General features: G+C 45.6%; 2 protein-coding genes across 3 annotated transcripts in view; one reads left to right on the top strand and one right to left on the bottom strand.

The window, feature by feature from the left end:
• The window catches only part of LOC133130817 (leucine-rich repeat-containing protein 49-like), a 54214-nt gene extending 48391 nt beyond the window's left edge, over positions 1 to 5823 (bottom strand). The window contains exons 1-6 of one of the 2 annotated variants that reach the window (XM_061245691.1): positions 5783 to 5823; positions 3693 to 3758; positions 2645 to 2720; positions 2292 to 2489; positions 1543 to 1642; positions 34 to 237 (exon numbers count right to left, since the gene is read on the bottom strand). In XM_061245691.1, coding sequence (XP_061101675.1) covers positions 34 to 237; positions 1543 to 1642; positions 2292 to 2489; positions 2645 to 2720; positions 3693 to 3731 — 617 coding nt within the window. In that variant the 5' untranslated portion in view covers positions 3732 to 3758; positions 5783 to 5823. Of the gene's footprint in view, positions 1 to 33; positions 238 to 1542; positions 1643 to 2291; positions 2490 to 2644; positions 2721 to 3692; positions 3759 to 3946; positions 4216 to 5782 lie in introns of those variants that run through there. The other variant, XM_061245690.1, reaches the window with a different exon arrangement.
• Positions 5824 to 6940: 1117 nt separating this feature from the next.
• Positions 6941 to 12907, top strand: LOC133130914 (la-related protein 6-like). Its single transcript, XM_061245906.1, has 3 exons — positions 6941 to 7635; positions 8912 to 9110; positions 10008 to 12907. The coding sequence occupies exons 1-3, from the start codon at positions 6941 to 6943 to the stop codon at positions 11163 to 11165; spliced, it is 2052 nt and encodes a 683-aa protein (XP_061101890.1). The 3' UTR covers positions 11166 to 12907.
• The last annotated feature ends 510 nt before the right edge of the window (positions 12908 to 13417 follow it).

Raw genomic sequence — 13417 nt, 5'->3', positions numbered from 1 at the left:
TGTGTGTTTGTGGTGTGTGTATCTGTAGCACACCTGTTCTTGCCCAGCATGAGCACGCGCAGTGAGGTGAGGGCTGAAATGCCGGAAAGCTCCACCACGCGGTTGTCGTACAGGTCCAGGAAGACGAGGCGGCGCAGGTGGGAGAGGTTCTCCAGGCGGGAGATGAGGTTGTGCTGGAAGTTCAGCAGCCGTAGCCTCTCCTCCCCTTCTAGCAGGGGGCACTGCTCCAGGCCACGCCTTGCAGGAAGACACGCACCGTCACCTGGCCTGGCTGCTTAATGAACACTCACCTGGCCTGGCTGCTTAATGAACACTCACCTGGCCTGGCTGTCTAATGAACACTCACCTGGCCTGGCTGTCTAATGAACACTCACCTGGCCTGGCTGCTTAATGAACACTCACCTGGCCTGGCAGCTTAATGAACACTCACCTGGCCTGGCTGTCTAATGAACACTCACCTGGCCTGGCTGTCTAATGAACACTCACCTGGCCTGGCTGTCTAATGAACACTCACCTGGCCTGGCTGCTTAATGAACACTCACCTGGCCTGGCTGTCTAATGAACACTCACCTGGCCTGGCTGCTTAATGAACACTCACCTGGCCTGGCTGTCTAATGAACACTCACCTGGCCTGGCTGTCTAATGAACACTCACCTGGCCTGGCTGCTTAATGAACACTCACCTGGCCTGGCTGTCTAATGAACACTCACCTGGCCTGGCTGCTTAATGAACACTCACCTGGCCTGGCTGTCGAATGAACACTCACCTGGCCTGGCTGTCTAATGAACACTCACCTGGCCTGGCTGCCTAATGAACACTCACCTGGCCTGGCTGTCTAATGAACACTCACCTGGCCTGGCTGTCTAATGAACACTCACCTGGCCTGGCTGTCTAATGAACACTGAGTGTAATCCATCTCAACTGGACCAGACTGTTACTGGCTCACAAGTCACTGGAGAATATCTACATGATTGACATTATTTGCTTGAACAAGTCGCTCTTGTGGTTGTAAAATCTCGATTAAACATGCTGCAAAGTTCATTCAGAGCACCTTTGTTGCAGCCTGATTGATGGGATAAAGAATCGTAAGCTTTTACAAGTGTTTTGCTGCCACCTGCTGGCAAGGGTGAAACACTGCATAACATAAATACAGCCAACATACTGCAACATTGTCCATTTGCACCACATTAATGACTCAGTGACAGAACAAAAAGGGTACGACAAGGGGTCAAACCATGGGACCACACTCGGTAGTGCTTTATTTTACAGCCCGTTAATTACCTAGTATTCACTGTTTTAGTACCAGGTACTTATTAGGTAACTATTTGTATTTCAGAGGTAAATACTATGAAAAGGGCCGTATAATGTACTTGCATAGCACTTGCATATGGTACTTACTGACATGGTTTCATAGAACTGACAACTGAAATGAAAGTAGTTACCTAATAATTACACAAGTAGCTGTGTACTTACCCAGTAAATACTAGGCAATTAACAGGCTGTAAAATAAAGTGTTACCCACCACTCCCACCCCAAACTCACCTGTCCATGTCAAGGCGCTCAGGGTTGGAAGTGTCCTCACGAGACCGGAAGGCGAGGGGGCAACTGGGAGCAGTGTGCTCCACGAAATGCCTTCTGTCACCTGAAAGAGCATTGTCATCATTATCCCTTTAAATATCCAGAGATCCGGTGGGTGGGAGTCAAACCAAGGGGCAGGTGGGAAGCAAAGGTTTGTTTGAAACAAAGGACCTATTATTTTGGCTGAAACCCAACAAGGATTGGCTAGCACACACAAAATGAAAATCAGTAAGGCAAAACTGCTTCAGAGCATTAGGCAGGAATTACAACAGAAGTGGAGCGTTGCATAGCACAGGGCTACAGAACAAGGACCGACCCATTTCAGGATTTTGTGCCAACTTCAGTTCTGAATTATTTAGTTCAATCACATCTTGGTCTGACACCTGTACAAGCACCAGCTACAGCCACAGACTGCAAATGTGACCTAAAGACTTGTTCAGGGACAGGAGTGAATCAGCATAGTTTGTAGTGTTGCCAGAAAACAAAAAGCAAAGATAACTGGCTGGAACAAAAACCGGCACAGGACTGGACCTCCAGGACCGGGGGTGTGCACCCGTGTCATAGCGGAAGCAAAGTGTGTCAGTCTTGGATCTACACAGCCAGTGGAACAGCTATAATCCGCTAGTATGGACGCTTAAAGGAAGAGAGCTTTGGGATTCGTGTGGCCGCAGACAGAGTGTGTGAAAATGACAGGAGGCTTTGCGAGCCGGTACCTGCACCGCACGAGGAGTCGGCGCTGGGGGGGGCCCGGCGAGACCGGACCCTGTGAGCCTGCTGGCCCGTGTCTCCGGTGGCCCCACAGGGAGCGGCTGCAGAGAGCGACAGCAGGGTGCACTCAGGGCCGGTGAACTCGCTGTCGAACCCCGGGAGCGCCACATGGGGAGGCCTCGCACCAATGGGCAGCCTGCTTTCTGTGATGTCACGAGAGAGGAGAAACAGCGACAAGACAGAGGGCGTTCATGAATCCCGATCACCGTCATATGTTCAGCGGTCACAACATTTCAAAGCGTACTAAGTCCCGTCCTATGAATCGGCAACATTCAACCACCCGCCGATAGTACCGTACCTTGCTTTTGAGGGCTAATTTTCAGGGTGTCTATGGCGGTTTCTTTGGAAAGTTCTTTGCACAGTCGAAGGTCCAGCTAACAAATAAAAAAAGATGACTATCAGACTGTTGTTGATGAGAGAGAAGGTTATGTAAGGTTATGCTTCAGGTCGTGTTTCTGCCTTTTGCTGGTATCAGACAACATAATGCTCTCAATTTTATGAAGTCCCGAACAACTGTCATAAAATCTGCAGTTCAGAATTATAGCAGGTTCTATCCCCAGGTGACACCATGAAGCTACATTGCCATGAAAGAATATTGCACCCTTCCCAATTTCCTCTATTATTGCATATCTCTCACAGTGAATTGTATCATATTTTTAAACAAAATGTAATATTAGACAAATATGTAATTGCCCCCTTAAACTTAATAACTGGTCGCACCAACCTTAAAGGCAGCACCTTTTGCTCAAAAATTGACCAATTTGCCTGTAGTTCTGCAAACAAGAGTGGGCTAAAATACCTCCCATTCATTCATTCAAGGAAATTAGGAAGGGGAAAATACTTTTTCATGGCACTGAACGTATGCATATAAAATGTAATATGCAAAATGCAATCTACATTTGATCATCTAAATGTACTGTATTAATTTCATGAGACATGCACCTTTGTGCACAGAGTTACCAATGAACTTTAAGATCAAAACAAAAGTTAAAAATTCATAAATGTTGCCTTTGTTTAATATACATTGTGTGGGGGCTCACTGAACTCTAATGTTTGTTTTGTGTACTCTAATGTTCTTGGTCCCTGTTATGTTTTTTTAATGACCTTTCGCAGTGATTTTTTATTTGGTTTTCAAAATGCTTCAATTAGCAATAAAACTCACATCCCATGCGCATCAGTGGGCTACACAATAGGCCGGTTTCACAGACACAGATTAAGCTTAGTCCTGGACTAAATTGAGTTTTGTAAAGAGAATCTCCATTCAGCATAGTGTAGTGCATTTAGTGTAGGACAAGGTTTGTGAAGGTGTCCCTATATATGTCTCACATTGTGACACGCGTACTCACCCGTCTCTGCGCTAGTCGCTCCGGGGCAAGTGTATTCATGGCTGTCAGACGTAATTTTAAATTAACCTGCGAAAGGCATCACATAGTGTGAGGGTAAAGACGTTTTTTTCGAGCTGGTTAACATCATGATCCAGGATATTTACGAGTAACAATCTGAAGACACGTATAAATATTAACATAGAATCAAAGCGTTGTGATACTATATTTACAAGTTATTATGGCGCAACTAACGTTAGCTAGGTTACACAACTTACCGTGGGAGTGAGAAATCGTCCCTTATTAACATTACTGTTCTGGAGTTTATGAGAGCGCATTCCAAAGTTCAGCGATCAGCCCCCCTATATATTTGTTAAATATTAGTATGGATTATTGTTTTCCCTCTGCAGCTAGCTCTAGGTTGGCTGACTACGGTAGTTAGCTAATTAGTTTTGATACTGTACGTATTGTGTCATCGAGATGTGTATTTTGTGGCCAGAGCGAGCACGAAATCAAACAGAAAATGCACAAACGTTAACCTTAGCTCTCTGTTACGATTCCTTCATTACATTTCCTTGGCAACGAAGCCCTTTTGTTGTTAGCTACATCAACATCCTCTCCTACTTAGAAAACATTCCGAAAGAGCTCTAACGCTAATTTTAAAAGTTCCTACACAGTGTGAATAGCGTGAGACAATGCACATGTATGGCTGCCACCTGCCAGAACGTGTATTGTTCGTGAAATATGTATTTCTATAAAACAATAGAGACTCTTTCCCAGTGATGCAATTTTCAGCCGATTCGTCAATTTGTCTAGCAAACACATATCGCATGCTAATTTACATTTATTCAGTGATTTGTTCACCAGAAAAATCCAGGTAACTATACTGTAACCTAATCTGTGTAGACACAAATTCAGACATGATTCACTGGTTCATTGTCCATTTCCTGGACGTCTGCCCAGCTGCACTTAATATTTCAAGTAACATTTAAGCAAAATGATATGTTGTGTGTGCAATCTCAGCTCCTCTTCAGTCACCTGTCAGCACTGTTCTGTCTACAACCACATATTATCTGTGTGTCGGTTGGTGTTTACTTTGAGGAAAGTGCTAAAGGTATGCTAGAAATAAATTCAATATCTCACATTTCCACCAGGAGACATGTAACGAAGACACCAGGATCAATGTAATTTTGTCTGTTGTGATACATTATGCATGGGGACTTGGCCAGTCGGAGCTCTCTGGGGTGCATCAGGCTATAAATATCTTCGTGTGACTCACATTGTGAGCGTGACGTGGGACAGAGGCAAACTGCAGCAATCAGTTAAATCAAATAATCAAAGACAGGTGGCCTTTACTACCGCACAGCAACCTTGAAATGCCACTCATGAACAAAAAAAGAAAGACTGAAATGGAGAAGAACACAAAGGAATAAACAAGAGGAACAGAAATGATGAAGTGTGAGGAGGGAAAGTCCCCAACGCACACCTTGGTGAGTCAGAGAGTTACGTGACTTTGTGGGCGTGTCCTAAACAGCTGGAGGAGCTCTTAACCACATAAAGCAGTCTGACAGCCGAAAAATCTGAAAAATTCACCTTCCCTAAGCATCGTCACCACCCAAATTCACACTGGCATTTCCTTCCGAGCCACACAATCAACCACAATTCAGCAGGATACTATACAGACTACACAGAAAGCACCAGCAGCAGAAGATTGCTGGATGTTATGTTGTAGATAAGGGTAGGATGCATACTACACACGATCCCTTGCTCATCAGTCAGAAACCTGCCAAATAAGGTCTGTTATTAAATAATTAAAATTTCACAACTAAACAGTCATAACATGACTAAACAGTCAAATTTATTTACCATCATTCAGAAACCGAGCATGACCATGTTTTATAATATAAGAAATGTTTTCAAGACGTGGTAGAGGGTAATTGTAAAAGATATCATTTTGACAGGGTGGAATTGGAAGGTTGTGTTCACTGTGGGCATTTGTTCTCATCTTATTTTTTATGCTTTTGATTCCTGTCTCAAAATGGCTGCCCTCCAATCAAAGGGCAAAAGACCTCGAGAAATGCAACAAAGTTAGAGTATCGGTGTGATATGCTTACCCTCCAGGAAAAACTGCCCCGGCTCTCTTTTTACAACTGTGCAACCCCTAATCAATGACGACATGCCAGAAGACGATACGCTGCTGGAGATTACTGCTGGCTCCACTGAGTGGTATTCCCGTAGTGATCAACAACACGGTGCGAACCAAAGCAAGGCCTTGCAGTGCATAGCGTGAGTCATTTTAACAGCTGGGCATTTCAGGTCAAGAGGAATAATACATGTCTCAAGCCTGCCATTTTCTTTGCCACTGGATAATTTGCTACAACACTGGAGGAATAACAATGTAGCACTGTAGTTCCAACTAGACCAGAGGACAAACACAGTGTTTTAGAAATAGTACATGCTGATCTTGTAACAGATAAGGTGGAATAAGATACGATGGTGTGTAAGCAAAGTAAATGTACATGTTTACATCAGCTGAAGTTAATTCATTTCATTGAATGACTGTTTTTTAAATGTTTACAAAATACGTGTTTACTTGAGGTGAGGTCAATTAATATTATTTGATGAAAATGTTCAGCCACCATTGATCTTCTAGAGGTGCTTTGTCACTGAAATTGCGAAGAATGTGGTGGCATTTGTTCAGACTGAAACGGGGAATGGAATGGAACCAACATTGTTTTCTAAAGACCCGGGAGTGGAATTGCTGTGAGAACCGTTTTATGAGGAAGGTGCAGCTAGGTGCTATAATGATAAAGTGACTTCACAAAGAGAACAACAGGGTTTGCCGCAGGCTAATCAACCATCGCCAGTAGCTGTTTGGTGCAATCGCAACTTATGTACCAACTGATTCGCAGGAGAAAAGCTGGAGAAATATAAATACTGTAATGAGCCCATCGTATTGTGCGTGATTCACGAAGCGTTGCATTTGTCTTTGTTGTTGTTGGGGTTTTTTTTTTTTTTTTGTCCCTCAATAAGATTCATTAGATCAGGTTCCTGCGATCTAACATCTAAAGCCTATTATCCAGTTTACAGGTCTGTCAAGCCAGCAAGCCGATCCAATTGATACGTGCATTGCCCTTTTCTTATTTCATTAGGTATATTAACATATTCATAAAATTATGTCTCGCGCTTCCTTCCTTATTTAAACTCATGTCAGCTGACAGCCTCTTGAGAGAAGCTAACGATTAAAAAAATAAATGACGGTAGTGGGGAAAATGCACGAAATAACCAATGCGTTTCTCCACTATTTATCCCTTCTTATGCCTCCCTCTTGGCTTCAGTTCGGTTTTTGCTGGTGGGTTGGGGATGAGTGTGGAAAAACTGCATGGCCCAATCCCAGAGCTCGTTTCAAAAGGACAAAGCCTTTTACAGATCAGGAAGTAAGAGCGCAAGATCCTTCCACCTCCACTTCCCCTGTTCAGAGTTGCGTCTCGCTAGCTGCTAGCCCCACGCTTCCCCAGGGGTCTCCGTGGGGCAGAATCTGGCAAGCTGTGGAGCGCAACTTTTGGGATCCATTCGCTATCCAACAGCGCTGGTGCCAAAATCGTCAGCTTCCACATCATCAAACGAGTACTGGGAAAAGCGACACTGTGTCTGAAAAAGAGCTGAGTGTAATCGTTTCTGAAGAGGAGGGAAGGAACGAGCGGGGAAGGGAAGCTGTCTTTTCGGGCATGAGCGCGGTGATGGAGCTGCCCAGCTCGCTTGATTCCTTGTCGGATTCGGCAAGACTGACAGGAAACGGGAGGGTCATGGATCGACAGGTACAGGAGATGGGGACCCAAGTAACAATAACTGTAGCTATTGAGGCTGCGGAAGACGAAGACCCTTCGGAAGTGCTTTCCTCAAACCACCTAGATATCCACGGGGGCAGCTGTAGTGAAGACGACGTGGGGAGACACGATAAATCCAGGTAACCTTAGTTTCTCTAGTAACAGCGATGTCCGTGTACTACATATAGCCTGCATTGTGCTGAGAAAGTGATAGTTGTAACCGTAGTCGTGTATGCTTCCACTGCAGTCCACTGTAATGCAACAAAGTAGGCGACTTGGCTTCGTGCGCTACTTGAAGTGCATATGATTTCATTGGTTCATTAACTTTAATTCGAATATAGCCTAACCTGCGTATTCTAGTTTAGGCTTTTTTTAACCCTTGTGAACACTCTTAATACCATTGACGTAAAGAACAGACCTGTCAAATCGAGAATGGCACCACGGGGATCTGTTGGTGTAGCTAAGATCTTGCGTCATCCCGAGGCAATTAATGTTTTATTGAATTTCGTATTTTTATCTTTAGTTGCTCACGTTTTAGTGCAGTTTTCATTTCGTCTATCATGTTTCTCACAGGTTTGACAACGCTAGATTAATTGTCCGTTCCGTGAGTTCAGAGAAAGAGAAAATTGCGCCATAATACATCAGAGTCAAACTGAATGTCGACTCAAGAAATGTTAACTTCCTCAAGGGGCGTCGCATAGCCACAGGTCATTGATTAAGTGTCGGGGTACGTTTTCGGCTGGTAAATTAGCACCACGTAAGAAGCGTGCAGTTCCAATCCTAGCCATTGGCAGTGGCACGCACCCTTCTAATGAAATCAGAAACCTGCTGTAGCCTATGCACATGCATTGGGCGGGTAGATTTGCGCAAAGTCATGGGTTGCCAGCCCTGATGGCAGTATGAATGGCATGGCAGTAGCGCTGCTATGTGGGTGGGAGGCTTGGCCATGTGTTGGGATTGAGCACTCTCCAGATGGAGAGGCCTTGGCTGTTTGGTTCGTATTGGCGCGGCACACCCTGGCGTCACCCTGGCCAGGACGCAGTGTAAGGTCGTATTATCGGTCGAACGAGGAACACGGTGCTCTCTCTGGGAGGTAGGCCAGGACTAGGTTGGTTCCCGTGAGACATCATTTTAAATATTTCAGAATTGATGTTCCTGTATGGTGGACTTGCTTTATCTGACATAACCCTCCCCATAAATACCTTCCTCTGCCATAAATCTCACCTTTTCTACCTTCGCTGATGTTTGGAGGAGTCTTTTGGCCTAAACGGCTGCCATGCATGACCTGGTTGGACCCCACAGACTTGATGGTTGAAGTGAGCTTCTTCTCCGTTCGCTGCAAAGTGCTTTGAGTTTGGGGAATGGGCTGTCCTGGATAAGTGATCATTTGGATGCATTGAATCCTCTCACCCGCAGTGGAGCAGGCACCAGCGGTGGGGAGCTGGAGGAGGAGAGCTGGCAGCCCCCGGACCCTGATCTGACGCAGAAGCTTGTGGCCCAGATTGAATTCTACCTTTCAGACGAGAATCTGGAGCACGACGCCTTCTTGCTGAAACACGTCCGCCGCAACAAGATGGGCTACGTCAGCGTCAAGCTGCTGACCTCTTTCAAGAAGGTCTGTTTGTTTAGTCGCTTTCTCCGCACTCTAGATTTAGAAAGCCGGTGCCTATCTAGGCCATTCTCTGCATACAGGTCTTAATACAGTGATTTGGTGTTTTGTTTGCGGTTTATCACCGACCTTGTGAGTTGAGATTTATAAGGCTCTCAGTGACATTCTTGACAAAAATGAGTTAGCGTCATTAATATGTTGTTTGTAGATACATATTGTAAATACATGTGTGAAGTTTTATATAAAATACTGTTTAGAAGTATGCAGAATCAGAATCTTTGAAGCTCAATATTTCAGAACTACCCAGAACGCAGATAGAATCTTCGAATTCTCAGCTAACCTCATGAAAATTATAAAAATATAAATAGAATTCCCTGGTGTTAAAATAATTGAACATTTTGCTTTTGATCATGCATGTTAGAGGCTGAAATTACCTCTGATGTCCTGCATCCATCAATATATGCATTCACATTACTTTTACAAGACTTGAGTAGCATGACTTGATGCACAGTTGATATTGCTATGCATGCATCATTTGCTCCATTTCTCTGTTCACACTTTAAGCCAGTTGCAAGTTGGCCATTGCAGTTAATAGCTATACAGTTGCAAGCTTCCTGTCTCATCTAGTCTTCTGTGGGAACTTAAAGTGAACACTGTTACAGATCTTATCTTTCATCCTGCAACCTTCCTCTAAAATGTGCACTGCACAAGTGCACCAGAAAATAAGTGGAGATGTTGAATGATGTTTGTGACCATGTATTTTTCTATAATGGTTATAAAGTATTCCGGCCATCAGCAGGTACTCTTCTTAGGTTCAGAAAAAAGCGAAGTAAGTTTCATCTGATGGGACGTTGGGCATTTTTTGTGACCTGCATTTTGCGATTTCTGATCTCACCTCGTCAGGTGAAGCACTTCACGCGGGACTGGCGAACGACGGCGTACGCGCTGAGGCAGTCGACGCTGCTGGAGCTGAACGACGAGGGGCGGAAGGTGCGTCGGCGGGTGCTGGTGCCCGTGTTCGCCAGCGAGAGCCAGCCCAGCCGCATGCTGCTGCTCAGCGACCTCCAGCACTGGCCCGAGCTGGGCCTGGCCCAGAGGGCCGGGGGCCCCGCCGGGGATTCTGGGATGGGGCCGGAGGCCGGGGAGAGTGGCGTCGGGGGCACCTCGGGCGGGGCGGCGCAGCAGGAGCGCCTCATGGAGGCGCTCCTCAAAGCTTTCGGTACGTTCGGCCCCATCGCTTCGGTGCGGGTGCTGAAGCCTGGGAAGGACCTGCCGTCTGACCTGAAGAAGCTCAGCGGCCGCTACGCCCAGCTGGGCACGGAGGAGTGCGCCATCGTGGAGTTCGAGGAGGTGGAGGCCACCATCAGAGCCCACCAAGCCATGGGGGGCGAGACGGAGGGCGGGGGAGGTGTCCGAGGACTGAAGGTGGTGCTGATCGGGACGAAGCCCCCAAAGAAGAAGGTCCCCAAAGACCGGCCGCGGGAGGAGGGGGCCATGCGGAAGAGCCGCTCCCTGAACAGCCGCGTGCGGGAGCTGCAGTACCTGGGGGACGACTCGGCCTGCAGCTCCTCCGACACGGAGAGCAACCCCACCTCCCCCCGGGTGGCCCGCAAGGTCCGGTCCACCACCAACAAGCTGAGCCCCACGGGCGGAGGGGTGGCCTACCAGCAGAACAACCACCTGAGCCCCGGCGTCTCTCCCCGCTCCAGCCCCTGGTCAAGCCCCCGAGCCAGCCCCTGCTCCCAGAGGAAGTCCCCGCACGCCCAGAAGTCGCCCCTGGCCAGCGAGGGCAGGCTGAGCCCGGAGTCGGGCCGGCGCTGGGCGGACTACTCCTCGGACAGCAGTCTGACGCCGTCGGGCAGCCCCTGGGTGCAGCGCCGCAGGCAGGTGGCTTCCCAGGAGAGCAGCCCCGTCGGCAGCCCCATGATGGGCCGGAAGATCCAGAACGCGGACGGCTTGCCCCCAGGGGTGGTGAGGCTCCCCCGGGGGCCGGATGGGACCCGCGGTTTCCACTGTGCCTCGCTGGGACAGAGGGGTACTTCCGCAACTGCCCAAACCTGATCTGGCCATGCCGAGAGTACCTCGATTCCCAGTGTCCTAATTTCCAAGTCACCGTCCAGTACTACTGAGTGATGACTAGACTCTAACCCCCAACCTCCTCTACCACTCTGCTTCTCTCACCAGACAGACCTGGGCCCTATTTCATACACCTCGCTAACTCCATTAGCCTGATTAGATTGTAGATATTCAAAATGTTCGGTTTCACAAAGGGACTTTCGCAATTTAGATGCGTTTGTTGCTGGGAAGACAGAGTATTAAGCAATTGCTTTGTTTTAAATTAGGAGGATAGCATGTACATAACTGATATAAATCACCTGGTGAAAACACACTCAGACAGCAGAAATGAGCTCAGCTTTTGTACGTGAGATTCTTGTCGATGAACAAGCCAAAGAAGAGAGCATTTAGAAGGGAACATGTTTTTTTAGAACGAGACCTTTTAACGCTAACGGGAATTGTTTACCTCCAACAGTTAATAGAAGTGCATATTGCAAAGCGAAGCAAGCCCTGCAGATACTGTATTTCACTCTCTAACAGCCACATTTTAAAATGTTTTTGATGATGCTGAAAATATAATAAACTTTATTTGTCCACTTGTTGCATACATACATGTAATGTACAGTGCACTAACAAATAAATATTTCCATAGCGTTCCCAAATGTCCAGTGAGGTCAACCACTTGTCCAATAAGGTGTACAAGTTATTGGTCATGAATTTATGATTTTATTCATACGGATACTTTGACTTACTGCACGCAGTTATCCGAGATGATTCAATGCAACATTGACTAATAGAATCGTAGTTAAAATGGAATAAGGCCAAACTTAATTCATCAGATAATTTGACACGAGATGCGTCAGATTATCCTCGATTGCTCAAGCGACATGTATGTAATAGGGCCAAGTAATAGGGCCGAGATGAGAATTTTGTTTGAATGCAAGGTTTGCCTTGTATTTTTGTTTCTTTTCAAAGCTATTGGTGTGTTTATACATGGTTACACTTGATTTGATACTGTTGGGAATTGATTTTATAAGCTATGCTTTGAAACTGTTACTTCTGTCCGAGAACTTTGTTCTGATTTCTGAGAAATCCCAACTTAAGTTTGAATTTGTTTTTGTTTGATGGCAAACTGCACACAGCAATGGAAAACGCATCTCTGTCAGTTGTGTGATCTTCCTGGAATGGGGTGGGGAGTGTAATCGATTTCCTTAAGCTTTTGTTTAAGAACAGTGTCTTGAGTACTATATTGTGTGTTTACAGAAACAAACCGGCCTGAGGCACTTGTTAGTGGATTTTGTAAAAGTGTTTGAAAATGTAAATCTTGTATTCCGTTTCACCATAGGCCTTTTGTCGTTTGTAATTTTTTGGATTATTCACAATATAAACAAACTGACATACTATCACTTGTGGCCATGGTTATCTCTTTGTTTGCCTATTACAGTAGAACCATGTTTTTGACTGTAATTGTTTTAGTTTTCTTTCCCCCTACTAATGTTTCCCTGTAGCAGTTTAGTGAATAAAAATTGTATATTTATGGATCACTGTTCAAGGGGAAGTGCTCTTGCTGGAAGAAAGTGAGGTTTCACAGCGTTTCCTGTGAATGTGACCTACACATGGGTATATGAGTGTGATGAGGGATAGGGGGGGTCAGCTTTGACATCTGCCTCAACTGTGAGGGGGTACTGAAATGCATAGTGTATTTTCTTGTTGTACAAATAAAGCACTAAATACGGCATTTCATCTGACCTGGTATGAAAGCATTTACTGTGCTGATGGGTTTTTATCATGACAGTTAAAATGTGAGCAGGCCATTTGCCCTGCATTATAAGCAGAATGAAAAGCTTTTGTAGAATGCATTCGAGCCCCAGCGGTGAAGTACTCCATCTGTCTTGTGTAGAAAGAATGAATCCCACGCAGAATGCTGCGTTCCATTTATTTAGTAATTTCTGTAACTTGATTATTGACGAGGTTGTTTATTTTGCTGACAGTTTCAAGCATGGATTCTACCCCTAACTGGAAAAACCCTAAATTGCCATCAGTTGTACTACCAGGAACGGAAGGTTTTTTTATATATATTTATAGACCATATCAATGTACCCAAATTGTATTTTTTAATTTAGCTATTAATTTATCTGTTATTCAAGCATATTCCTGCCAAAAACAAACAAACAAAAATGGTACAAAGTACCATAACTTCATAGTTTAGGAAATGGTGCTGTACATGCTAGGCTTAGTTTAGCGAATAAAGTAATCAA

Source organism: Conger conger, chromosome 6 (assembly GCF_963514075.1).
Source record: "Conger conger chromosome 6, fConCon1.1, whole genome shotgun sequence".
Lineage (NCBI taxonomy): Eukaryota > Metazoa > Chordata > Actinopteri > Anguilliformes > Congridae > Conger > Conger conger.
This window is presented reverse-complemented; position numbering and strand designations above follow the sequence as displayed.